The sequence below is a fragment of the Heterocephalus glaber genome, unplaced genomic scaffold, assembly GCF_053883595.1.
Source record: "Heterocephalus glaber isolate CG9 unplaced genomic scaffold, H.glaber_assembly_v1.0 deba00001743, whole genome shotgun sequence".
NCBI classification, from domain to species: domain Eukaryota; kingdom Metazoa; phylum Chordata; class Mammalia; order Rodentia; family Bathyergidae; genus Heterocephalus; species Heterocephalus glaber.
In genome coordinates this window covers 2,350,244-2,376,569 of record NW_028258449.1, presented here as the reverse complement: position 1 = coordinate 2,376,569, position 26,326 = coordinate 2,350,244, and the positions used below count along the sequence as shown (strand labels likewise).

Below are 26,326 nucleotides of genomic sequence, written 5' to 3'. Positions count from 1 at the left end.
TCCAAGTTTTAGCTATTACAAACTGTGAGGCTATGAATATGTGTGCACATATATCACTGTGGTGTGATTTTTTTAATTCTTTGGGGAAGATACTCAGCAGGGGAATAGCTGGGTCAAATGGGACTTCCAGTTCTAGTTCTTTGAGGTATCTCCATACTGATTTCCACAGTGGTTGCACCAGTCGACACTCCTACCAACAGTCGAGCAGTGTTCCTCTTTCCCCACAGCCCCACCAGCATTTGTTACTGGTTGATTTCATGATCGTAGCCATTCTTTCTGGGGTGAGGTGGAAACTCAGCGTTGTTTTCGTCTGCATCTCTCAAATGACCAGTGATGTTGAACATTTTTTCATATATTTATTTGCTATTTCTACTTCTTTGAGAGATGTCTGTTCATTTCATATGCCCGTTTCTGGATTGGGTCTTTAAATTTGAGAGGTCTGATTTTTTTTAAGTTCTTTATAGATTCTAGATAGTAGGCCTTTGTCTGAGGAACAGCAGATGAAAATATTTTCCCACATTGTGGGTGTCTCTTTACTCTGTTGATGGTTTGTCTTGCTGTGCAGATGCTTTTTAGTAAGAAGAGATCCCACTTGTTGATTGTTTGTGCTAGTTCACAGGCAACTGAGGTTTTGTTCATAAAATCTTTTCCTAGAACAATGTCTTCAGGAGTTCTACCTAACCTCTGTTCCAGCTGGTTCAGCATTTCTATTTTAATATTTAGATCTTTAATCCATTTTGATTTTAGTTTAGTGCAAGGTGAGAGATACAGGTCTATTTGTAATCTTTGGCAAGTTGAAACCCAATTTTTCCAGCACCATTTGTTCAAGAGGCTGTCTTTCCTCCAGTGAGGGTGTTTGGCTCCTTTGTTGAAGATGAGATGGCTGAGTGTGTCTGGAGTTGTTTCTGCATCATCTAATCTGTTCCACTGGTCCTCGGGTCTGTTTCTTTGCATATACCATGCTGCTTTTACCAAGGTAGCTTTGTAGTATAGTTTCAAGTTGAGGGTTGTAATACTCCCTGCCATGTCTTGTTACCTAGAATTACTTTTGCTATTCTGGGTCTCTTCTTGTTCCAAATGAATTTTTGGATTGTTTTCTCAAGGTCCATGAAGTATGCTGCTGGGATTTTAATTGGGATTGCACTGAATTTAAATAGCAGTTTTGGAAGTATGGCCATTTTCACTATGTTGATCCTTCCTACCCAGGAGCAGGGGATGTCTTTCCATTTTCTGATATCATCTTCAGTCTCTCTTTTCAGAGTGCTGTAGTTTTCAGAGAAGAGGTCTTTGATTTCTTTTGTTAGGCTGATTCCTAGGTATTTCAGTTTTTTGGATGCTGTTGTGAAAGGAATTATTCGCCCTGTTTCTCTCTCAGTGAGTCTGTTGTTTGTGTAGAGCAAAGCTATTGATTTTTGTGTGTTGACCTTGTATCTAGCTACTTTACTGAACTTGGTTATTAAGACTAGAAGACTCTGGGTGGAGTTCTTGGCATCTTCTATATAGAGTATTTGTGTCATCTGCAAATTATGACAATTTGACTTCTTCATTTCCTACCTTTATTCCTTTTATTTCTTTCTCTTGTCTAATTGCTGTGGCTAATGCTTCCAAAACTATATTGAACAGGAGTGGTGACAATGGACATCCTTGTCTTGTTCCTGATTTTAGTGTGAAGGATTTCAGTTTTTGACCATTTAGTATGGTATTGGCTGTTGGTTTTTCATAGATGGCTTTTATCAGATTTAGGTAGAGACCATCTATTCCAATTTTTTGTAGGGTTTTTATCATAAATGTGTGTTGGATTTTGTCAAATGCTTTTTCTGCATCTATTGAGATGATCATATGGTTTTTGTCCTTGGTTCTATTGATATAGTGTATTACATTGATTGATTTGCATGTGTTGAACCATCCCTGCATCCCTGGTATGAATCCCACTTGGTCAGGGTGTATAATCTTGCTCATGATCTTCTGCATTCTATTTGCCAGTGTCTTATTAAGGATTTTTGCATCTATGTTCATTAGTGAGATTGGCCTATAGTTCTCTTTTTCGGTTGGGTCTTTCTCTTCTTTGGGGATCAAGCTGATGCTTGGTTGCAGGAATGAGTTCAGGAGTATTGCTTCCCTTTCAATTTCATTGAAGAGTTTAAACAGTAGTGGCAGTAGTTCCTCTCTGAATGTCTTGTAGAATTCAGTGGTGAAGCCATCAGGACCCGAGCTTTTCTTAGTTGGTTAAGTTTTTAATTACATTTTCAATTTCATTGATTTTTTTCCCCCATTACATTTATTGGTACATTTTAGGTATAAAATACAGTTACATTCATCATTGGGATCTTGTACCTTTACATGAGTATCTTGGTTCTTATTTTTTTCCCCTTTCCCTGCCCTCCCTTCACCCCTCCACCCTTCCCTATTTGCAAAGACTTTCTTTCCATTTTTTTCCTTTTCTCAATATTTTTTCTTTTCCCTTCTTTATTTCCCCTACCTCTCCCACTTCTCCTACTCCTTTAGACCTTTGTTTCCTATTACACAATATCAGTTATACATTTTAAAAATTACAATATCAAGATCTAGAAGACATTACCACAGATTTTACAGAATTTAAAAGGATATAGAAAGCATATTACAAAAATCTTTTTTGAAATAAACTTGACAACTTCGAAAAAGTACCTTGGAAGACAAATTAATGAAACTAACTCTGGAGGAAATATAAAATTTGAATAGCACCTATTAAAGAAAGTATATTCCTATCTTGAAAACCTACCTATATGACAACAATAGGCTCATATACATTTTTTTTTTTTGGGTACCGGGGATCAAACTCCGGTCCTTGAGCTTGCGCAGCAGGTGACAAAAGGCTCATATACATTTTAAGTGATAAATTTTATCAAACATTTAAAGCAGAAAAAAGAAGGAACACTTTTCCCCTCATTTTAGGAAATCAACATTTGTCCTTATAGTAAAACTGGATAAAGATAATAGAAGAAAAAAGTATCAACATAGAAATTTGCTTAACAAAACAAATTGTTAGAAGTCAGATCTGGCAGGATGTAGAAAGTGGTTTTATTATAGGGATGACAGTGTTGGTTCAGCATTGGAAGATCCACCTCCAAAAGTCATCATTTTAACAGAGGAAAGGAAGAAGCCATACGATCCTGTCAGTAGTTGGAGAAAAAGTATTGGACTAAATTCCACAACTGTTCATGGTAAAAGCTATCAGGAGACTAGAAGTAGAACAGAACCTTCTCAACAGAACAAAGACATGTACTCCATACTTCCAGCAAAAATGCCTTACATGAATGGAGAAGATATAATGCTTTCTCCCTAAGGTGGGGAACAAGGGCAGATATGCCTACCCTTCATCTGTCCATTAAACTTTGAAACATAGGCCCAAACCAAAATAGTCTGGCAATAAAATGACACAATTAGGATAGGATTGGCAAGGTAGAAGCAAAATCTTTATATGTAGATGAAATGATCATCTACAGAGAAAATACTAAGAAATCTCTAGGAGTCCCTAGAACTTGCATTTGAATTTAACAGGATTAGAAAACACAAGGTATTTATAAAAATTCAGGTCTGTGTATACTTGCCAAAAATGAAGAACTAGATATTGAAATTTAAAAGTTATGTAGGAGTACAAAGGACCTAGAAAAGTAAAAAGAAAAAGAAAACAGTGTTGGAAGACATTTAGTACCTAATTTTAAGACTTCCCCTAAAGCTACAGTAATCAAGGCAGTGTTGGTGTAAGGAAAGAGATATAGATCATTGGAATAAAAAAGAGAATCTAGAAATAGAACCACACATATATGGTTCACTGAGTTTTGAAAGGCTATTTAACATTAACATTTTATAGAACATCAACTCAATTCAAGAGCAGAGGAAAAGATAGTTTTCAGCAAATGGCACTAGAACACCTGGTATCCGTATAGAAAAAAATTAACCTCAAGCTTTTATTTCCATACATAAAAATAACTTGAAAGGATCTATGAACCTAAGTATGAAAGACTAAAACTATAAAACTTTAAGAATAAATTATAAGGGAAAATGTTTATGAAGTTAGGGTAGGCAAGAATTTCCTAGGATATAAAAAACATGATGTATAAAAGAAAAAAATTGATGAATGAGATTCCAACAAAATTTAGAACTTTGAATGACATTGTTAAGAAAATGAAAAGTAGCCCTTAAACAGACCATATTTATAATGCATATAACCTATGACCAGAATATATAAAGAGCTCTTACAGCTCATTAATAGACAACCCAATTAAAAAATAGACACAAGAAGATGATAAATAGCCCGTACAGCACAAGGAAAGGTGTGCAACACTAGAATCAGAAAAATACTCATCAGTACAATAACAAGATCGTATTTTACGCTCATTAGGGAGATGAAGTTAAAAGTTTTAAAAGAACAAATGTCAGCTTACGTGTGAACCAGTTAGAACTTTCTAATACTGCTAATGTGACTGTAAAATGCTAAAACCATTTTGGAAAAAAATTTAGAAATTTCTTGTATTACTGTTAAGAACCAGCAGTCCTGTTCTTAAGTTTTTACTTGAGAGGAATGAAAACTCATGTTCACAATAGAATTGTACATACAAGTTGAGTATCCCATATCTGAAAGTTTTGGGACCAGAGTGTTTCAGATTTTCATTTGAAATTCACTTGATCTGCAAAGAGAATAGCTACTCCTGCTTTTTTTTCGGGTTCCTGTCCCATGGAGTATTGTTTTCCGCCCTTTAACTTTCAGTCTGCGAGTTTCTTTTTGAATTAAATGTTTCTTGTATGCAGCATATTGTTGGCTCTTGCTTCTTCTTCTTTTTTTTTTTTTTTTATGGTATCAGGGATTGAACTTGGGTCCTTGCGCTGGTGCAGCAGGTGGCGAAACCACTAAGCTAAATCCCCGGCCCTGGCTCTTGCTTTTTGACCCATTCTGCCAGTCTATTTCTTTTGATTGGTGAATTGAGACCATTAACATTGACGGTTATAACTCATACATATTGTCTTATTGTTATGACTTTTTCTGTTTGTTGGATTCTCCCCCTTTCCTTTTCATTTCTTGTCATGCCCGACAGATTCATTGTACTGGGCTTCCTGGGGTTGTGATCCTCATTTTCTTTTCCTAGGATATTGTCTAAAATTTTTTGGAGCGCTGGTTTGGTATTCGTGAAGTTCTTTAGGTGCTCTTTGTCATGAAAGTATTTTATTTCTCTATCAATTTTGAAAGATAGTTTTTCAGGTTACATCAATTTGGGTTTGAGACTTTTCTTTTAGGGCTTGAAATGCATCACTCCAAGCTCTTCTTGCCTTGAGGGTTTCCATTGAGAAGTCTGCTGTGATTCTGATGGGCTTTCCTTTGCATGTGATTTTTTTCTTTTCTTAACTGCTTGTAGAACTTTGTTCTTCTGTTGGGTTTCTGGAATCTTAACTATTATATGCCTATGTGTAGACTTTTTTTGATCAAGACTAGTTGGAGTCCCTATATGCCTCACTTATCTGTATGTCAAGTTTTTTTCCCCTCCTTGGGAAGTTTTCTGCCATCACTTCTGTGAACAGTTTTTTTATATCATCTGCACTCTCTCCTCTTTCTTCATTGACTCCGATCAGTCTTATGTTATTCTTTTTTGCATCATCTAGCAGCTGCTGGATTGAATTCTTGTGGTCCCTTACAATTTTAAAACAATTTTTCTTTTCCTGGTCACTAATTGGAATCTTATCTTCTATATCTGAAATTCTGCCCTCCCATTGGCTCATTCTGCTGTGTAGAGTTTCAATGGGGTTTTTAATCTCCTGGAAATCTGTTTGCATGTTTTATGGATTCCATTTATTTCCTATGTTGGGATTCCATCATGTTCCTGAGCTCCTCTCTAGATTTATTAATCATGTCTTGCACTATGGGCACACTCTCTGGTGTTATCTGAGAAATTATTTGTGATTTCATTTTTTCCAGATCCTCTTTTTGTTGCCAGTTCAGGGAGTCCAGGTTGTTGAGTATCAGAGTGTCCTATCTTGTTTCCCTTTGGGGTTGCTGTAGGTGATCTGGAAGTCTGGTTTTGAGATTTGTTTATGTGTCTTCTCATTTCGACGGGGGGTGGGGGATGCTGCTGGCGCCGGCGCAGCTCACCACCTCTGTGCTGGTGGGGGTGGTGCATTGGCCTGGAAGCCTTCTCTTGTGCACTGGGAGTGGCTCACCTCCTCTGTGCTGGCAGGGGTCTCAATTTCTTTGATTGATATTGGGTTGTTTAGAATTTTTAGGTCTTCATTCAACTTTGGTAATTCATACATATCTAGGAATCTGTCAATTTCTTCTGTTTTCCATCTTATTGGCCTATAGGTTCTTGAAGTAGGTATTGATGATCCTCTGGATTTCTGCTGGGTCTGTTGTAATTTCACCCTTTTCATTCCTAATTGCATGGATTTGGGCCTTTTCTTTCCTTTTTCTGATAAGGTTGGCTAAGGGTTTCCCAATTTTGTTTATTCTTTCGAAGAACCAACTCTTGGCTTCATTGATTTTTTTGTATTGTTCTCTTAGTCTCCATTGCATTGATTTCTGCTCTGATCTTTATAATTTCCTCCCTTGTATGAGCTTTGGGTTTGTCCTGCTCTTCTTTTTCTAGAAGCTTGATGTTCAGCATCAGATTGTTTAATTGGGCTCACTCTGTTTTCCTAATGTGAGTATTCACTGCTTTGAATTTCCCTCGTAAGACTGCTTTCATTGTGTCCCATAGATTCCAATATGTTGTATTGTCATTGTCATTTAATTGAAGAAACTGTCTGATTTCTTCTTTTTTTCCTGTGTGAGCCTTTGGTTATTCAGAAGTGTGTTGTTCAATTTCCATGTGTTTATGAAATATTTGCGGTTTCTTTTGCTATTGATCTCCAGTTTCATCATACTATGTTCTGATAATATACAGGGGATAACTTCAATTCCTTTGCACTTACTTAAATATGTTCTATGAGCAAGTATGTGGTCTGTGTTGGAGAACAACCTGTTTGTAGCTGAAAGGATTGTGTATTCTGATTTGGTGGGGTGGAACACTCTGTAAACATCTGTTAAATTCATTTATTCAAGAGTATGATTGAGTTCTAGTATTTCATTGCTTGATTTTTGTCTAGTTGATCTGTCTATTTGTGACAGTGGGAAATTGAGGTCCCTCACTATTATTGTATTAGTGCTTATTTGATTTTTCATTTCTGTTAGTATTTGTTTTATATAGTTGGGTACACTAGTGTTTGGTGCATAGATATTTATGATTGTCGTCTCTTCCTCTTGGATTGTTCCCTTTATAAAGATGTAGTATCCTTCTTTGTTTCTCTTAATCAGTGTTGGTTTGAAATCCACTTGATCTGCAAAGAGGATAGCTACTCCTGCTTTTTTTCAGGTTCCTGTTGCGTGGAGTATTGTTTTCTACCCTTTAACTTTCAGTCTATGAGTTTCTTTTTGAATTAAGTGTGTTTCCTGTATGCAGCATATGTTGGATCTTCCTTCTTGCCCCATTCTGCTAGTCTGTTTCTTTTGATTGGTGAGTTGAGACCATATAACCATTGATGGTTATAACTGATATGTATTGACTTATTCACTGTCATGATGTTTTCTTTTTGTTGGATCCTTCCCCTTTGGATTTAATTTCTTGTCATGCCCAATGGATTCATTCTGCTGTGCTTCCTGGGTTGTGATCCTCATTGTCTTTTCCTAGGATATTGTCTAAAATTTTTTGGAGTGCTGGTTTGGTATTTGTGAAGTTTCTAAGGTGCTCTTTGTCATGAAAGTATTTTATTTCTCCATCAATTTTGAAAGATAGTTTTGCAGGTACATCAACCTGGGTTTGAGGCTGTTTTCCTTTAAGCCTTGGAATATGTCACCCCAAGCTCTTCTTGCCTTGAGGCTTTGTGTTAAGAAGTCTGCTGTGATTGTGATGGGCTTTCCTTTGCATGTGAGTTTTTTCTTTTCTCTAACTGCTTGTAGAACTTTGTTCTTCTGTTGGTTTTCTGGAATCTTAACTATTATATGCCTATGTGTAGACTTTTTTTGATCAAGACTAGTTAGAGTCCTATATGCCTCACTTATCTGTATGTCAAGTTCTTTTCCCCTACTTGGGAAGATTTCTGCCATCACTTCTGTGAACAGGTTTTTTTTATATCATCTGCACTCTCTCCTATTTCTTCATTGACTCCAGTCTGTCTTATGTTATTCTTCTTTGCATCATCTAGCAGCTGCTGGATTGATTTCTCGTGGTCCCTTACAATTTTAAAGCAATTTTTTTCCTGGTCACTAATTGCAATCTTATCTTCTATATCTGAAATTCTACCCTCACACTGTGTCATTCTGCTGTGTAGAGTTTCAATGGAGTTTTTAATCTGTTGGAAATCTGTTTCCATCTGTTTTATGGATTCCATTTATTTCCTATGTTGGGATTCCATCATGTTCCTGAGCTCCTCTCTAGATTTATTAATCATGTCTTGCACTATGGGCACAATCTCTGCTGTTGTCTGAGAAATTGTTTGTGATTTCATTTTTTTCCAGATCCTCTTTTGTTGCCAGTTCGGGGAGTCCAGGTTGTTGAATATCAGAGTGTCCTATCTTGTTTCCCTTTGGGGTTGCTGTAGGTGATCTGGAAGTCTGTTTTTGAGACTTGTTTATGTGTTCTCATTTCGAGGGCAGGGGGATGTGGCTGGCACCCACGCGGCTCACCACCTCTGTGCTGGCAGGGTTGGTATGTTGGCCTGGAAGCCTCTTCCTCTGTGCTGGGAACAGTGGCACCTAGTTGCATGGTTTTGATAGTCAGTGTAACTATCACTGCAGGGAGAGACTGTGAGTAATTGCACTTTGTTTGGTTGAATTGATGTCATGCATTCCACTCATTCATTCAAGTAGACTTCTTTCTGTATTGGACCACGAGCTCCATGGAGGTAGAGATGTATCTGTTCTTACTCCTCAATGCACTTTTGCATTTACTCCCTGAACCCACAGTGACTGCTTGATAGACATTTGTTAAATAAACAAATGGCATGATTTACTCCTGTGGAGTTATTAAGGCACTAAAAATTTGTGACTCTGTGTCTTTTTCTATTAAATGTTTGTCGACATCATCCTTGTTGTGTTTGAAAGTGATTATACAAGATGACAGTATGTTCATCTTCATCATTTCACAAGAATGAGAAATGCCTTACTTGAGACCTTTGATGTCCCCCTTGGATTCTGCCTCGGATCTCAGAGAGATGCATTGCCATGGGTTGTCCAGATGAAGCAGGCCAAGGCTTTTGAGTGGCTGGAAACTCAGGAATGGAGACCAATCGATGGCCTTTCTTCAGTCACTTCTTGAATTTCCCAAGAGCTCAAACCTTTTTCCAATCACAACTTCTTTTTCTGTCACCATCTTACACTTCCCCATCATCCCATCTTCACACCCAGTTTCTTCTTCTTTCTAGTAGCCGTTGTCTTCTTTTCCCTCTTGTACGTTTTGCTTTCTACCCAAACATAGCATGCAGGCACAAGCATTTCTGTGTTACTGTCTGAAGCTCATTTGAGTTCCTCACTCTGGAATCTGACCCACTTCTCTTTCCTGCCAGTTGAGCTCTGCCAAAAGAGGAACAAGACTCCCTGTCGTGGCCACCAGATTTAAGCTGCCAACTTCTCTAATTCAGTAGCCCTGTAGCTCCTCCCTGGGTGACTCTCTATGGAGATTCCGCCTTGGTGTTGTAGCTGCCTTTTAGGCCAGGCAGTAGACTAGAGGTGCTCATGAATGTGACTGGGGACCTAGGTGTGCATACCCATGTATTCAGTGATTATTCATCTGGTGCACATGTGTGCCTGACATGTTGTCCAGCTGGAGTAATGGTGAGGGAGGTGACTATGGTCTCTGTTAGGAGAGGGGGCCTGGCACAGAGTGGTCCTCCTCACTCATCTCCCCAGTTGAGCCATTCCTCCCCCATTCCTGCATGCTTCCATGGTCTCTCTCAGTGTCACCTTCCCAAGGGTCCAGTAGGAGAATTTCTGACAACCACTGTTTTGTTGTTTATTTTGTGGTAGATGATTCAAGAGAGCCGGTTTCTCATAGAAATGGCAGATGCAGTTCAAGAAAAGATCGTCCAGTGTCAGAAAGCAGGTAATTTTTTATTTTCTTTAAAAACCATAAGGGTAACTCTTTGCAGATATTTAAAAAGTTCTTGTTATTTTTCTTAAAACATTTTATGTCATTGTTTAACTGCACTTTAGGTTGCTGAAGTCTGTTTAGCACAGAAGACATCTGGATGGTAAAAGTGGGTTGAATTTGTGTACACAGGAGGGGAGGGCAGTGTCTGAAGATGCCCTTGGAGATGAGGGCTCCTGAATCTACTTTTCAGGGGTTGAAGCCTGTCAGATCTTCACTACTGGCATGGAAGATATGGCTTTACATACACCCTTAAAGCTACTTCATCTTTACAATTTGAGTCATGACCCTATTAATCATCCATGTTTTTGCCCCATTTCATAGCCTTCATTTTAGATCCAGGATGGGAAGGGTCACCTGTCTGTAGTTACACAGCTCAGTTTATTTACGCTCCCCTCTGTGGGAAGGTGGCAGCGATGACCCCTGCCTCATAAACATGACATGACACCAGGCATGGCCCTGTCTCACCCCATCCTCATTTAACAGCTCTGCAGTGGGTCCTCTCTCTGTCCAGCTTCAGAGGAGGCAGCCAAGCTCCTGAGAGATGATATCAGTGACCCGAGGGCCCCTGTCGGCACTGGCTGTGGCTGACTTTGAAGCTAGACTTTACAGTGGTGGCCCTCACCAACCAGGCTGAGATGTTTCCACTGACAGGAGACACAGCTAATGACTCCTATGGGTAGTACCATTCCAGGCACCACTCTGAGAGAGCCCCATGTGTGGCCAGTCCCATGAGATGACCCTCTGTCACCACCGTGTGCCAGCAAGGCGTCTCAGGAGTGCAGTCGTAGTGGTTAGGCCTGGGCTCTGCTCTGTGCTGTCTGTCTGTCTCCTGGCTCATGGACAGAGGTAGAAGCACTTGAGCATGGGGATGGCAGCCAGTCCTGCCTGCACTCCGGGTCATGTCCCCAGTGCCGGATGCTGGACCCTGGGTGTGCAGCAGCCCTGCCTGGGCACCTCCTTGGGGTTGCTAGTAGGCTGAGTCATGTCCAATGCTGATCCTGGAGCAGGGAGGACACCCGGGGGTGGGAGCGGGGAGGTGCTCTGTGCAAGACCCTTTCCTCAAGTGTCGAGGGGCTCTGCTGTGGAAAAGCGAGTAGGCCTTGCTGGCCAGGCCTCTGGGAGCAGAAACTCCTGGGGAGGAGATTTGCTCCATGTCAGCCTGGCTGTCCTCGGAAGCAGCGCACTATCAGAAGGAGACCGAGGTTCTGTCCCCTGAGGCTGGCGACGTCTGCAGAGACCCATGCTGCTGCTGTCTCATGGCTTTCAGGGTCCAGCAGTGGCGGAGCCATTCCCAAGGCTAAGCACTTGGGGGTTTCTTGGGATTCTAATTTTGAAAGTCTTTTGTTAGTCAATATTTACCGATGGCTGATGGTTATCCATGAGGACTTCAGGGCAGCTCTTGAAGCCATAGGGCTGGATCATGAAGAAAAGCAAGGCTCAGGCACCTCCCGTATGGTCACCATCTGCACTCACCCTTCACGTGACACCCAGGGCAGATGTGGAGGGAGCTGCTGGTATCTGTCCTCGTCCATGGCTCTTGGCTGTCAGGATGTGATTTCGCCTCACTGAGTATTGCTGCTTCCCCCCATGGACTGCCCTTTGATGGGATGAATAAAATGGGAAGGACAATTCAATTCAGAGGTGTGGACATCATTAGAGGTCACGAATGTGAAATTATGTTTTACTGATACCACTTTTACAGTAAAATGCCCATTTTTCTGAAATTTGTGCCAAGATTTCTTTGTTCTCTTTTCACAGGGATGGGGTTCCACGAAGAGCTTCATAACCTGGCAGCAAAGGAAGGCTTGAAAGGAAGGAAACTCAACAAGGCGGCCGAGAGCTTTGCTTGGAATATCACGGTGTTGAAGGTGATGCAGTTCCCAAGGTGCAGGGAGGGAGGTGCTGTGGGTTAAACACATAGCAGGGTTCCACTGCATGTGGCCCAGTCACCACATTCATGCTCAGAGAGAGGGGGACATGCATGCTGGAAGGTACCTACTTTTAGCCTCAGTGGGGCAGAAGGCAGAGGATACCATGTGTATGAGACCCAGTTCCTCACCTGGTGACTGTGTGCACACACATAAGAGTGTGTGTGTGTGTGTGTGTGTGTGTGTGTGTGTGTGTGTGTATTCTGCTCAGGTGTTTATGAGTGTTCCTTTCTGTGGAAAGAGCAATGCCCAGTGCTGCCGGTAGGGTTCCAACATAAGTGATTGGGAAGAGATTTATACTATGGAATATTCAGGGCCACTTAAGATTTTTGCTTTAAAAATAGTACCTTCGTAAATGCATTTCTTTTTGCAGATGGCTTTGGGAGATTATGATTTGCTCTCTGTTGCAAATTAATTTTAGGACTTTGGAGTAAATATGCTACCTTTTATGTCTTCTTACATGAAAGAAGAAATGCCTTAGGTAGTTGGAATAATTTATTTTGGATTGTGTGATGGGAGAAAAATAGCCACAAAACTAATTGTTAACATTCGGAGGATACTTATGTGTCAGGTGATGTTGCATGAGATTTATGTGAATTAGCAACTTAATACAACTGCCCCACATTTTTCAAATTTTCACTGTACAGGTGAGAAAACCAAGGCCTTGAAGGCTTTCAGATGTCAGCCCAGGTCCCTCAACTAGTCAGTGGTGGAGCTGGGGTTGGAGCCCAGGCGGGTTGGCTCCAGAGCCTGTCTTCACCTTGCTGGGAAGTAATGTTGTACACATCTGTGTGAGGCACCAGGTGACCTGCAAGAGATGGTGTTCATGTCTCTTAAAGATTCAGTCTCCAGATGTTTGTCATCTGGGTAGGCACTGAGGGTTCATGGAGCAGCAAGGAGGTACAGACCCTGACCTCATGAAGTCAGCAGTCTGAGGGTGTAGGGAAGATAGGCATCATCGACATAAGGGACAGAGATGAGCTAAGGGTGTCCACTGAGGAGCCTATTACAGCTCGAGGGTGTCATGTGGCAGCCTTAGCCTGATACACCACTTTCCGTTCAGCAGATATTTATTTGAGTTTGCTACTATGCTGGTCATGGAGAATGATGCTAGGGCTTCAAGTGTCAAGCAGATTACCTGGGCCTCCAGGAATACTAATAATGTCCATCAGCTGTTCATTCTGTGTGACCCACACTGAAGGCTGAGCACTTGTGCACATTTTCCCCACCTTCCTTGCAACAGCTGTGTGATTTTACAGTAATACTTGCTGATTTTGATAGGACTTTCATGGTCTTATAAGTGAAGAAATTGAAGCTGGGGAATGTTTTAGTTTCTTGCCTTGAATCACACAGCCAGTATATAGCAGAGCTGAGGTTTTAAACTCATGCCCATGGTTTAAAGCACTGCTCTGCCCTACCTCCTTATATTAGTCAGGTTTCCTGTTGCTGAGACACAATACCCACAATTCAGAGGAGGAAAGGTTTAATTTAGCTCATTGTTTCGGGAGATTCAATATATAGACAGCTGGATCCGAGGCAGAAACACCATGGCAGAAGGGTGTGGTAGAGGAAGGCCACTCAGTTCAGGGTGGCTTGGAAGCAGAGTAGAACAGTGCCAGAGAGGAAGGGAAAAGGGACTGTGCAGTACCCAAGACCATACCCCTAGGGTCCACACAGACACACACAGGAGTGTCGCTCTGCTAATCTAGGCGTTTCTTAATGAAGTTGGCATATCAGTCACAAACCACCCCTTGTAAACTTCACACCCTAACATATCTGCTTAAGCTACACTTGATCTCCAAATAAAAACAATAACAAGTTCATAATTCTGTCTAACATGACACAACTATCGTGCATATAATGGAGAATGTAATAATCCTCTCCCCCAACCGTTCCAGCGTATTTCAGAAGTTCAACTCTCTCCTGAGACTCTTAGGCAAACTCTTAGCTATGAACCTCTGTAAAAAAAGAAATACATAATTGCAAGGGACAATGGCACAAGATAAACATTCCCAGGCCAAATGGGAGGGATAAGGGCGTAGAAAAGAATCAGATCAAAGCAAGACCAAAACCCAGCAGGCCCAGGAAAACATTATATCCTATACCTCCATATCTGGCGTTCAGGAAAAATAGTGGTTAAAAAGTGAGTTCCAAAGGGCCTCAGTGGTCAATGGAGTCCTTATTCCCAAATGAAACCTCCTGAGCCTGGCCTTTATTGTCTGCATTCCTATCAGCATTTTGGTCTTCTGAGAGCCAAATAGATTCCCCCTTCCAGCTCTGTTTAGAATCCTTTCTAAGACTTCTCTAGCTGGCGTCTTCAAACCTTTCCAAACCCCTTGTGCAAACAAGTTCCAAAGATTTATGAACCACATGATGAGATACAGTCACACCAGTGGCCCCACTTTTTGGTAAACTGTGTGATCTTACAGCAGTACTTGCTGACCTTGATATGATTCTCCCTGTCTTAGTTACTTTTCTTGTTACCGAGACACAATACCCAACACTCACAAGTTAAAGGAGGAGAGGTTTATTTTTTGGCTCACAGTTTGCAGAGGCTTCAGTCCGTAGTTGGCTGGCTCCAAAGCAGGATGGCATGGTTCAGGGGCATGAAGGAGCAAAGCTGCTCGTGGCATGGCATCCAGGAAGCTGAGACTGAAGGAAGGAGTGGGGAGGCCACTTTTCCAGGGACCTGCCTCTTCTGACCAGACCCTACCTAGCAGCAAGTCAGCTCTAAGCCCCCATAATCCATTCACCTTCCAAAAGCCCCACTTGTGATCCCATGAGGCTTTAGGGGGAAATCTAGATATGAGGAGTAGACCTGACCATCTCACAAATGAGGTAATTGAAGCTTAGAGATGTTTAAGTCTCTTGGAATCACACAGCCAGTATATGATTTTAAACTCATGACCTCTGTTGACAACCACTGTGCTGCCCTACCTTGCCTGAAACTCAGTTGGTGTGTTCAGGAAGTTCAGTACAGGCATGAGTGCAGGTTCTGTGTGCAAACTGACGAATAGTGGTGAGATTTTACCCAGAACATAAATGTCTGTGCATAGTTATAATATCTAAATCGTGGACTGTATAGGGAATTAAATGAGATAGGAGAAGTCTAAGTCATAGCACACAAAACTAGACAGTATAATCTACTTGCTATGTCTTTTTATTTGTTTGTTTTCCGGGTGAGGATGCCTGTTAGATGGCTAAGATTCTTGCTGTTGTTCTTGTTTGTTTCTCTGTTAATTTTGACTTAGGCCCAGTGAATATTTTCTGAAGTTTGTTTTTGTGTTTATTTGGTTTGGTGATGGAGCTGGTTGCTACATGTGGCTTAGCAGTGGAAATCTTTCAAGACAGAGTTTTTAAACACAATTGGTCTTCCGCTGTCATAGATCATACACTGACTGCTGGCCTTTCAGCTTGAGCACTGGGAACTGAAGCAAGAGTAGAGACTTTTCCAGACTCCCAGGATTTCATTTCTCTTCCCATGGGTTTGATGGACCTGGTAATCAGGCATCCTTTCCCCAAGAGCTGAACAGATTCCTCCTTGGAATTGGAGTTATTAGCTTAGGGGAAGACGACCTGGCTCTGAGGTTGATTCTCCTTCTCATAATGCTCCAGCGGGCTCCTTGGAGGAGACACTTGCTGAGAAAGGCCCTCCTTCTGTTCTCTAGCCCACTTCTACACTACTCAGGTGTCGCTGCTGGGTTCTCCAGCTTGCTGTCTCCTTAGAGCTCCTCAGAGTTTTTCAGTCCATGCACTGTCTGAGTTTAAAATGTACTAGTCAATTTGCTTTGCTTATAATGTTCAGTCAGGAGTAATCACCTGGTTAGACATAATCACTGAGTTAATAATATGGCAGGCCTCACCTATGAGCTTCCTGCTTTTTGCTGAAAATGTTTCTTCCTACATGGTTATGACAGGTGTTCTCCACTGTTGAGGGCAGCAATGGTGAACCTTTTAGAGACGGGTGCCCAAACTGCAACCCCAGACCCACTAATTTATTGCAGACTGTCAACACTGCAATTAAGCCTGAATACTGAGGCTTCAGAAGAAACGACTGATGTTGGCTGCTCAGCTGCTGGGGCGACTTGGCTCGTGTACCGACAGAGAGGGCTCTGTGTACCTGCTGTGGCACATGTTCCATCCGCTCGCCATCACTGGTCCAGGGGAAGGGAGTGGGAGTTTACCAGTCCTTATTAAATATGTGCGTTCATGTGTCTAAAAGTATTTAATTTTGGTGTAATTTCCAATCTGTAAGGGAAGAGTGAGAAAAAATGAGAAATGTGCTCCAAGGGCCACTGTGGATTGGCCATGTGGAATGGTGGAAAGGGACATTGCTTTAGAGCCAACAGAGCTGAGACTAAGAAATGAATTCTTTAGTTCATGTCTCCTGCAGTTCAGAATTGTGATAATCCAATATTAATAAGTGATGGAAACAGAGAGCTATTTGCAGAGAGATAGAGGGCTCTACAGTATAATGAATAAACTGTAATTTTCCCCAGAAGTCAGATCTTTGGATCTAGTGTGGAGGCTGAAATCAGGAGGGCCCTGAGAGCTCCTATACATGTATTTTTCTTAATTCATACTCCAGACCCACGTGAACCCAGTGCAGGGGCTTGCTCTGCATTGCCCTGCGTGTTTGCCATCTGTCTCTACCCACTATAACACAGTCTCTTCTCCTCTTCTTGCGTTTGAATGGTATCCACATGAATCTCCTGGCGTAGCCACCATGTCACTGGGATGACGATGGTGACATGCATCTCAGCACCTTCTCAGGATACTCACTGGAGAAGATCACCACACCCATTTCACACTCACTCCTTAACAATCTCTTCCGTCCATCTCAGCTCCATGATGTCCTTTGGAAATGAGTTTTGTGTCTTTTTCTGTTTGTGCTGCTATAACACAACCCCCAAGATTGAGGAATTTATACACAAATTTATTTCTTGTGGTTTCTGGAGGGTGAGGAGCCCAAGGTTAGAGCACTGGCGGGTTTGGTGCATGGTTCCAAGATGGCGCCTCCTCACTGACTGTGCCCTGCAGGGTTAGGGTAGGAGGGTAGGAAGCACAGCACAGCAGAAGGGTTCACTGGTTCCCTCCAGCCCCCCAAATCCCATCCTTCAGGGTGAAGTCCTCATGGCCTACTCACCCCTGAAAGGCCCTGCCTCTTCCTGTTGTGGCCTTGGGAACTGAGTTTAACATGAATTTTGGAGTGGACACAGCACAGCAACCAAAACAATTTGGTTACTAATGTAATTAACACCTCACGGATGGGAACTTTCCTTGTCTTTAAGGGTTCTGAGAAGAGATACTGCAGCTTCCCTTAATGGCCACCATCTTATAGGAAATTTCACTCACGAGAGGTCTAACCTCTGATAGAGAGATGAGTTTACAGTGTGTACATCACCGATTTCACAAACACTGTTCACTGTGAAGGAAAACTGGTCTGGCATTTCCTCCATCCAGAAGGTTTGACTCTTGGAGGTACAGAAAGAGCTTTATCACAAGGTTACAACACCATAAAGCTGAAGTTAGATAGAGTCTGAGAGTAGACTTTGAGTGTTTTCCCAACATACATTTTTCTAACTTGGCCTGTCAGCTATTTTACAGAATGGAATTCCATTGTCTGTACATTTTTAACAGTTTATTTAAAAAGTCAATTTAACAGGCTAGAAAAGTGTCAAGTAGAGATCTCTAAAAATAATGAAGAAATACAATTAGTAAACATTTTATTATAAAGAAAAATCTAGCTAGGTGTGGTGGCACATGCTTGTAATCACTGCACTTGGGAGGCTGAGGCAGGAGAATCACTTCAAGTTCCAGGCCAGCTTGTTACAGCCTGTCACTGTTACATAGTGAGTTCAGGCTTGGACTACACAGTGAAACCCTGCCTCAAAAAGCAAAACGAAGCAAAACAAATCCATGAAGTAAGTACGCAGGTGTTAGAGAACTAGGGAGCAAGAAAAGGCTTAAGGAGGCTGCCTTCTTATTCAGGAATTTCCTTGATTAGTAGCTGAATGACATGGAGTAAATAGAACATGAATAAAACTGTTATTTTGTCAATGGTTATTCCTGTTAAGTACGTATTTATTTTTTTCCCCAGGTGGATTCCGGCTTATAATCTAATGCATTCTAGTGTGTGCTGTAAAACCAGGCCTCCTTTATAGGTTTATGTTCAGAGGTTGTGACTGATCTTTCCCACCAACTTTTTGGCTTTTTGTCACTGTGAAGTCTGTTTTCCTCTGGCATTTGTCTGAAGAGGATTTTCATGTCCCCTGGGAAGAGCAGGGCTGTGTCTCACTTCCCGCCCTGGCTTCCGGGTCCCTGGCTAGGCAGACTGCCCCACCGTCCCCAGTTTCAGGTCCTTGTAGCTCTGGGAATCTCGTGCCGAAGTGAGCTGGAAGACACACTAGGTGTCTCTGCCCATCGCTGAGACACGGAGATGAGGGGAAACCCGAAGACAGGCTGAGGGGAGAGATGTGATGAACACGCAGGGCCGGGCCAGGAGGCTCGGTGCCTGAGGTGGCCACAGACACTTCAAGCCATCCTGGGAGAGGCTGAGTCACCAGGCTCCGCCGGTGCTGGTGGCTGTGCTGACCAGGCCTGGGGGCTGTGGGGTGCGTGAAGGAGCCGCATGTCTAGTGCCCATGGCCTCGTTCCTGGAGACCTTTTGTATGGGGTCTGTGGAAGCTGCCGGTGTTGTTGCAGGAGAAGGGGAGGCTAAGCTCCTCCTGAGCTCTGACATTTAGAAAAGGACAGCTGTTTATGACGCCTAGAAAGAGAGCCCCCGATAATGACAGTGCATTCATGACTTCTTTTAATACCGGAGACTGGACCCAGGACCTTTCCACTGAGTTACATCTCCAGCCTCTATTAATTTATTTTAAAAATTTTGAGACGGAGTCTTGCTAAGTTCCTAAATTGCCCAGGCTGGGCTTTAAGGTGTGATCCTCCTGCTCCAGCCTCCCTGAGTGCTGGGATTACAGGTGTGCGCCTCCATGCCTGGCTAACCAGCTGTCTTACTACTGGTATTAGTATCAGTGATTGAGAAATAGCAAAGAGCCAGATGCTGTCTAGCTGTGTGGGTTTGGGAAACTATCCTATGTCTCTGTTTCTGAATCAGCTTGGATACGTGAGCTTGTGCCAAGGGAACAGCAATACGAAGCTTCTGGTGGCTAAAGCCAGGTTTATGTCTTGCTTGTGCTGCTTGTCCATCCCCGGTCAGTATGGGGCCCCTGGGACTGGGCTCATGGGGACTCCATCCTGATACGTCCTCCATGGCCCAGGGCAGAGAAGACGGGCTGGCTTCACCAGCTGCGTCCAGACACGTCCTCTCTGCCCGCTCTGAGGCCAAGCTCAGCAGAGGTTGAAGTCTGACTTCCTGGGCCAGGGGCTTGGGCTCCTTGGGGCGGGGAGCAGGTGTCACTGCACAGGGTTCACCTGCACCCTCCTGTGCAGTTGGGATTCGGTGACTTAGCACACTTAGGGGAATTAAAGGTTTTGCTTAAACCTTTTGAATGCTCACCCATGGAGGCTAGTGACAGCCTCATCCCCGAGGATCTCCTTTCTTCCCATGGCATCTTCAGGAGCCTCAGGCCTGACTTTGCCTTTCACTTCGTAGTCAGTTCCAGTTTGTTATTCAATGAAGGGGGCCCAGGATTCTGCTGTAGGAGCTCAGTTGATTTGGGATGCATTCAAGCATTTCCTGACATTGGAAACTGTTTCCAGTGATGCCTACAGAGAGCATTCTTGGGCTATAAATACTCTTCTGTTTTATCTTAGCATGACCTGAGAGTTGAGACATACAGGAAGTTGAATGTATTGCACTGGGCTATGCAGTGGTATCTCCGTTCATGAACTCGATTCCATGATTTTGGTCACAAACTGAATTGGATAAGAACCAAATCAAATTCAGTGGTTAGGTTCAGTGTTGACCTTATGGAGAAATTTGATTCAGTTCTGGTCCAGTTCACTCTGCGACCAGAATTGTGGAGAGAATTGAATTTGTGAACTGAGGTACCAGTGTAATGCTAGAAATCTGCAACTAGCTATGTGTTACAGCTATGTCTGTAAACATAAACATAACTATAAGCCTCTATGTCACCTTTCAAAATTGTCTTTTCTTCTCTGGGGCGAGGTTTCTTAACTAAATATGAGATTGGATTCGATTCCTAGAATCCATAGCTACCTACATTTATGAGTATACAGAATATATTATTGTCAGTCATTTTCTGGAGCTCAGCCACCTTTGCTTGCTCAGATACTTTGGCCCCTTTGTCACTAAACTTATAGACAGTGTAATCTCTCTACTTACATATCCTCTCTTACACCGGGCTCTCACCACCTTTAGTTATTTGGAAGCCACCACTAGACCTCATTACACCCAGAGTCTGTTCCTCCAGCACAGTCTTCCATTGTGAGCCTCCTGCAGCTGCATTTTTTTTTTCCAGATTTGCCTTTCCAAATGGGAAGCTGTACATTTGCAATCCTGTTAGAATTTTTTTCAGACAAAATGATCTTTTCTTCTTTCATTCTGTAAGGCTGCTCTGGATTGAGAATACTCAAACAATCTTGCAGAAGTTCTAATAAATAATCAAATTCAGTTTGCAATTCATAGAAGTTCTCTTATCCTGGAAATATAGATTACAGTTTGTTAAACTCCACAGGCTAAGTGCTCTGCAATGAAAAGAAAATCACACAGAACAGACCATGTATGTAGTTATTACTTCAGGACACACCTGCTTGTCTGTTCACCTGTCTCACCAGCTAGCTGTCTATCCATCTGCTCAAAAATTCACCACCAACCTACAGAATTTCTATACTGTTAGCTTCATGGTGCCAAGCAGTGAGTGAAAGGAAAGTTGCATATTGATCTAGCCTGTAGCCTCTTTAGGCTACAATTATTTAAAAATTTTTCACCTTAAATAAAATCAATTTTAATTTTTTCTTGGTCTTTTCAAGTGTTTAAAAAATATTGTTGGAATTTTGGCAAGCAGTTATGGTATCTGTCATGCTTGCAGTGTTTGGCAAATGCAGATGGGAGGAGCAGAATAGCAGTGAGCCAACCCTAACTCTGGAACTCTGGCAGTCAGTTTAGTCTCACCCTACCCAGCAAGTCCAGGACTCCCCTGAGGCCCCAGTCAGCTGCCTGACAATGCGTGACGTCAGTCACCAGGAAGAAGGTGGGCGGCAGGACAGAAGATGGATGAGTCACTGCCAGAAGAGGTGTGGCTCCTGGTCAGGGCCCTTGGCTTTATATATCAAGGGAGACAGGAAGCCTCCCAAGCCCAGAGTGGACATGTGGAAGACAGGGTGTCCGCGCTTGGGCTTTCTAAGCTACGTCTAATACGTGCACTGGGCCAGCTGATGGAAAAGGTGCTCCTAGACACGTGCTCCAGGCCTTTTTGTTGGTTACGTGTGCAGACCAAAAACCCTTCTCCAGCACCTCAAGAATTCGATTTATTTCCACTTCAGTACTTGTAAATAGGGACAGGGTGGGGCAAAGCCTAAGGAGAGGCTATTCCATAAATTAGCAAATAATAATTTTTAAAAGTTTTACTTTGAGTGGGACCACATTTACCTGTACAACCCATGTGGCTGTAAGTTCCTGAGGGGCAGCATCACATGGAGGCAGCACCGGGCGATGAGATTTGCCTGAGGTGTGATGACTGCTGATGCTGGTGGGAAAGCGTTCCTGTGGGTGCTCGCTCCGAGCTGGCCAAGCTCCCGGGGCTGCAGGCTCACGGCGATGCTTGCTGCCTGGTCACACGGTGTCTGCTAACCATGTCGCTGCTGAGTGCTTAAAGACAGTTTGCGTGGCACCTCGTGAAGGAACCTGATCCAACTCATCGAGAGGTCAGGGCAGGTTTCCTGGAGGACGCACAGGAGAGCTGAGGGTAAACAGCTTGTCCTGGATGCCAGAGCCCTGCCTCAGATCTTATATGTGACTGTGATCGCCAAAAGGAGCTGAGAATAATGGTGAAAACAAAGCAAATCAAATTAGGATACGCTGGAACTCCTCAACACGGGCTGTGCAGTCCTGGGGCTTCTGCCTGGCTCATTTAATTACGACTCATTAGCCTCCTGGCTAATTCGTTATTATAGCAACTCTGGTCCTGAGTCATATTGTTAATTACAAGTGAATTTAATCACCTACATCCTGAAAAAATAATCTGTGGCAACGGCTTATGTCCATGTGAATCCATACAATTCATCTGACGACTTATATTTGTGGAGGAGGACATTATAAGATCAGTTTTGTGGAAGTTTCTGTAGCTTGGAGCTGAACAGATGTGGGGCAGGGAGATTTGTATAATATTAGCATTAGAAAAGGGATAAATTCTTTCTTTAAAAATTGTAGTGAATGCACCTCCCTTAATAAAAAGTCTCAAGTTAAAGCACTGTATCCAGCAGCATGGGATGGTTCGGGGGACCGCGAAGGCTCCTCAGCATTGGGCAGGGTGGCATCACAGTGACCAGACTTCTGCCCTGGTGGCTGTGGCCCAGCTGGGCTGCCAAGGAGTCTGGTGGAAATGGAAGCAAGCTGCTGACATGTTTGTGGGAGCACACACCACCTCACTTTCCCTCCAGTAGAATGGATTTAGGGTCTCTCGGAGGTATACTTTTTCCCAGATGAAAGTTGCATTTTATAATGATTCTGAATAATTCAGGCATGGCAGGACCCTAATGAATAGCAGCATGCCAGCCCCAGGGCTTGGCTGTGCTGGTGAAGGAGAGCTTTCTTTACGGAAAACCTGTTCTTCACACATCGGCTCTTAGGCTGGAGTTTAGGTAAGGTGAGCTGGATGTCTTCACTCTGTTCATTATTTTCTACAGCGATACAAGCAGAAAGAAAACATCGATGAGCAAATTGTTTCCATTCTAGTTTCTTAAGACCCTGTTAGGTTTTACAGATACAAGCTCCCCTCCATCTATCTAATTTCCTCGTTATTAAAACCGAATCCCAGCAATGTGAGCTCGCTTCTCTGCATGCCTGTGTCTGTGATACACACATGTGCATGTACACAGTAAAATAAAACTAAATCCAGATTTCCCTGGAGACTTCATTGGGAAGGATTACTGCAAGAAGCAGAGGATGGTGCAGCTGCGAGGCCTGGTGGCCAGGGAGGTGCAGGGGCCCGGAAGTGTGCGTGGGAGAGCGGCTGGCAAGGCCTCACCACGAGTGCTTCACGGAGGGAGTGCTTTGCTTGGGACTAGTCTTTTCCTGCGAGAAGCCATTCAGGGGTGCATGTGGGGTGCAGTGTGCTGCCCAGAGGATTGGTCAGAGGTCAAGGGCATTGGAGGAGGAGGAAGCTGAGGTGAAGTCTGACCAAATCACGGGAGCAGGTGTCGTGTCCAGGCTGGATGGTGGGGACAGGCAGCTCCGCCAGTCCCTCAGGAGACAAGAAAGGGGACCGGGACCTGTCTGCCACATGGCCTTGTGAGGAGGGACTGCGGGCTCCCGAGGCTGAACCCTGTGGTGGGTGAGTTTCTCCTCTGTCCCTGTTTTCCAGGGAACACGACCCGGGCAGAGCCTCGTGTCGGCACATGGGAATGTGCGTGTACAAAGCATTATGTGTTTGTACGTACTTAAGCATCGGAAGGATAACGTACTTAAAAAATAATGAGATTAGATGTGAGTCTTTTAAAGCCATAAGGAAAGATCATAATAGATGGCAAGAAAATTTCCAATTTAGACTTCTCTTACTGTAGGGAGATCCACTGAACTGAAATATACATCATATATGAGATTACATCTTCATAGTAACAGGCTGTGGGATAAACCACTTTCACCCTTATTTCTCATTTTCTATAAAACAATTTGTATTATTAGTTATTCTCCAGATATTGTTGAAGTTTCAAGCATTTGTGGTAAATGGAGATACCTATTTAGCAAAGCAGAATAATTGGGAACTGAATTTTCCTTTTAAAGAAAAATTCATGGCATCATGAGATGATTATAAGATTATTTTGAAAAAGAAATCCCCTCAGAGTTTAAAAAATAAGTTTTAATTTATAAAAAATATGACACATAACTGTTCAGAAGGGTATTTGAATAAGGTGAGAAACAGGAATCATATAATCATCAATAAAGTATTAAAAGAAGGTCCCTTCTGGAATGAAAGGCTCTGACCCACTGCAGAGCTATGCTTTGAATTTGAGCCCCAGACGTCCCCGTCCTGCATGGTTTCCTGGGAAGACGATCGGTCCCCAGGTGTACAGAGACAGGGAGAGTGTGGGGTGCTTTCTCGATGGAGAGGCTCCCGATACAGCAGAGCTTGGGAAGCCCTCGTGATGGGGCTCGCACATCCGCCAGGACAGAGCTCTGTGTCCTGAGAATACTCAGCCCTCCTCATGGTTATTAAAAAGATGCTATTCTCCAAGGCTGTCGGCTCTGCCCAGGGGTGGAGAGTTCTCAGACCATTTCACACTGTATTCCAGGATGAAGCGGCTGCTGTCCACGTTTCTCCAGGGCGCCCCTTCCCCAGATGGATGCCCCAGTTGTCTGCTGCCCCGGCTGGCCTTGGGAATCAGCGGGACTAGAAGTGCTGTGGTCCTTTGGTCAGGGGTGACATTGCTGGGCCCTGATCAGATCTGGTCTCGGGAAGTTCTGCTTCTTCTCTAAATTGAGTCTTAAGGGACGCACTTCTCACGTACATTTAACTTACCCCCTGTGGTGATTTGGATCTTAGACCCATGAACTCCGGTGCTCAGGGAAGAACTGGAGGCCATGGCGGGGCATTGAGGCGTGCCCTGTGGCGTGGAGGCCCTGGGCACTAGTAAATGAGCAGCATCCCTGCCCTCCTGCCGTGTGTCCTGCGCTGCCTTGGACCCCAAAACAGGGGCCAAAGGACTGTGGATTGGAACCATGACCTAAATAAACCTGCCCTTTCTTTCTTTCTGTCTGTCTTTCTTTCTTTCTGTTACTGAGGATGGAACTCAGGGTCTGCATGGTGACTGCATCCCCAGGCCTCTTTTATGTTTCATTTTGAGACAGGGTCTCTCTAAGTTGCCCAGGCTGGGATTGACCTTGTGATTCCCCTGCCTCAGCCTTCTCAGGTGCTGGGATTATAGGCATGGGCCACCACTCTAGGCATTTTGTCACCCAGGCTAAAAGCTGACTGTCACAACTACATACCTTAGACGCATAGCCTGGGCCCAGCAAAATGTCTAAATGCCTTTGTTTAGAAACATGGATCTATGTCACTGTGAATTTCTGTTTTCCCAGCTTTGGTTGAGCTTCTCTTTTTTTTCTTAAAGCAAAAATTAAGAGAGGGAGGATCCAGTGCTATAGAACCACTTTCGTCCTCTGGCTATTTGTTATGGGATGGGTACTTTCTTCTTCCAGACTGCTGAGCAGGGCTGAGCATGTTCGGGAACCGCCTAAGACTGCGTGCTGCTCAAAGCCTGTCTGGGGGAGATGAGGCTGGCTGCACCCCTCCTCCTCACCTGGCAGCTGTAGGCGAGAAGCTGAGGCTGAGACTGCTCAAGGGAGGCCAGCAGGAGACTTCTCGTGTACGCAGAAGCGTGTATTCAGAGTAGCCATGTCCTGATCCCCAGCCTGAACAGTGGACTGAATGATTCTTAACAATGTGTGTTGTGCCTCCCGGGTCGGCTCCCGGAGTCCTTCCCTCCAGTCTGAGGTGGAGAGGGGAAGCCAACCACTTCCTACCCCCATCATCTCCATCATTTCAGCCGGGAGCAGAAGGAGCCGTGGAAAGGTACAGTCGCATGTGCATGTGTACGTAAGAGCGTAGTCCCCTGGGCCTCGCCCTTCTCATGGTAGGTCTGTAATAGTGAACGTAGATCATAATTTCCCAAGAATGACATTTCCCTCTGGGTTTGTGGTTATCTAGATCTGTTTTCAGTTGTTCCCTGGAGAATGTAAACATGTATGAGCAATATAATAATTATAAACCCTGTCAAGGTAGAAATTCAGATTCCAAATTGTAGGGGAAATGTTCTTTGCTACTGAATCACAGCCCTATCAACCAGGCAAAATCGGTTCTGTGAGCCTCTCCTTAGAGATACTCACCACCGGCTTCCTGGCAGGAAGTCGGATCCTATTCTAGAAGTTTGTGTGATGCTTTGTTCCCGTGTTTGTGTCTCTACTAAATGCACTCCTGGGGAGCCTTTGCAGAGCACAGTGCTGAGCTGAGGGGAGAGAGCAGAGGCGTCTGGAGCTCGGTGTGGTACGGGCGTGTACAGGAGGCTGTGCCTGGCTAGATGCTCTGCCGCTGCTCAGGGCGG

At 43.6% G+C, this 26,326-nt stretch overlaps 1 protein-coding gene across 5 annotated transcripts in view; it reads left to right on the top strand.

Moving 5' to 3' along the window:
* Window positions 1-26,326, top strand: part of Plcl1 (phospholipase C like 1 (inactive)) — a 282,823-nt gene that overhangs the window by 234,987 nt on the left and 21,510 nt on the right. For all 5 annotated transcript variants that reach the window (XM_004871690.4, XM_004871686.3, XM_021249791.2 and 2 more), the window contains exons 4-5: window positions 10,028-10,103; window positions 11,910-12,019. In XM_004871690.4, coding sequence (XP_004871747.2) covers window positions 10,028-10,103; window positions 11,910-12,019 — 186 coding nt within the window. The remainder of the gene's footprint in view (window positions 1-10,027; window positions 10,104-11,909; window positions 12,020-26,326) is intronic.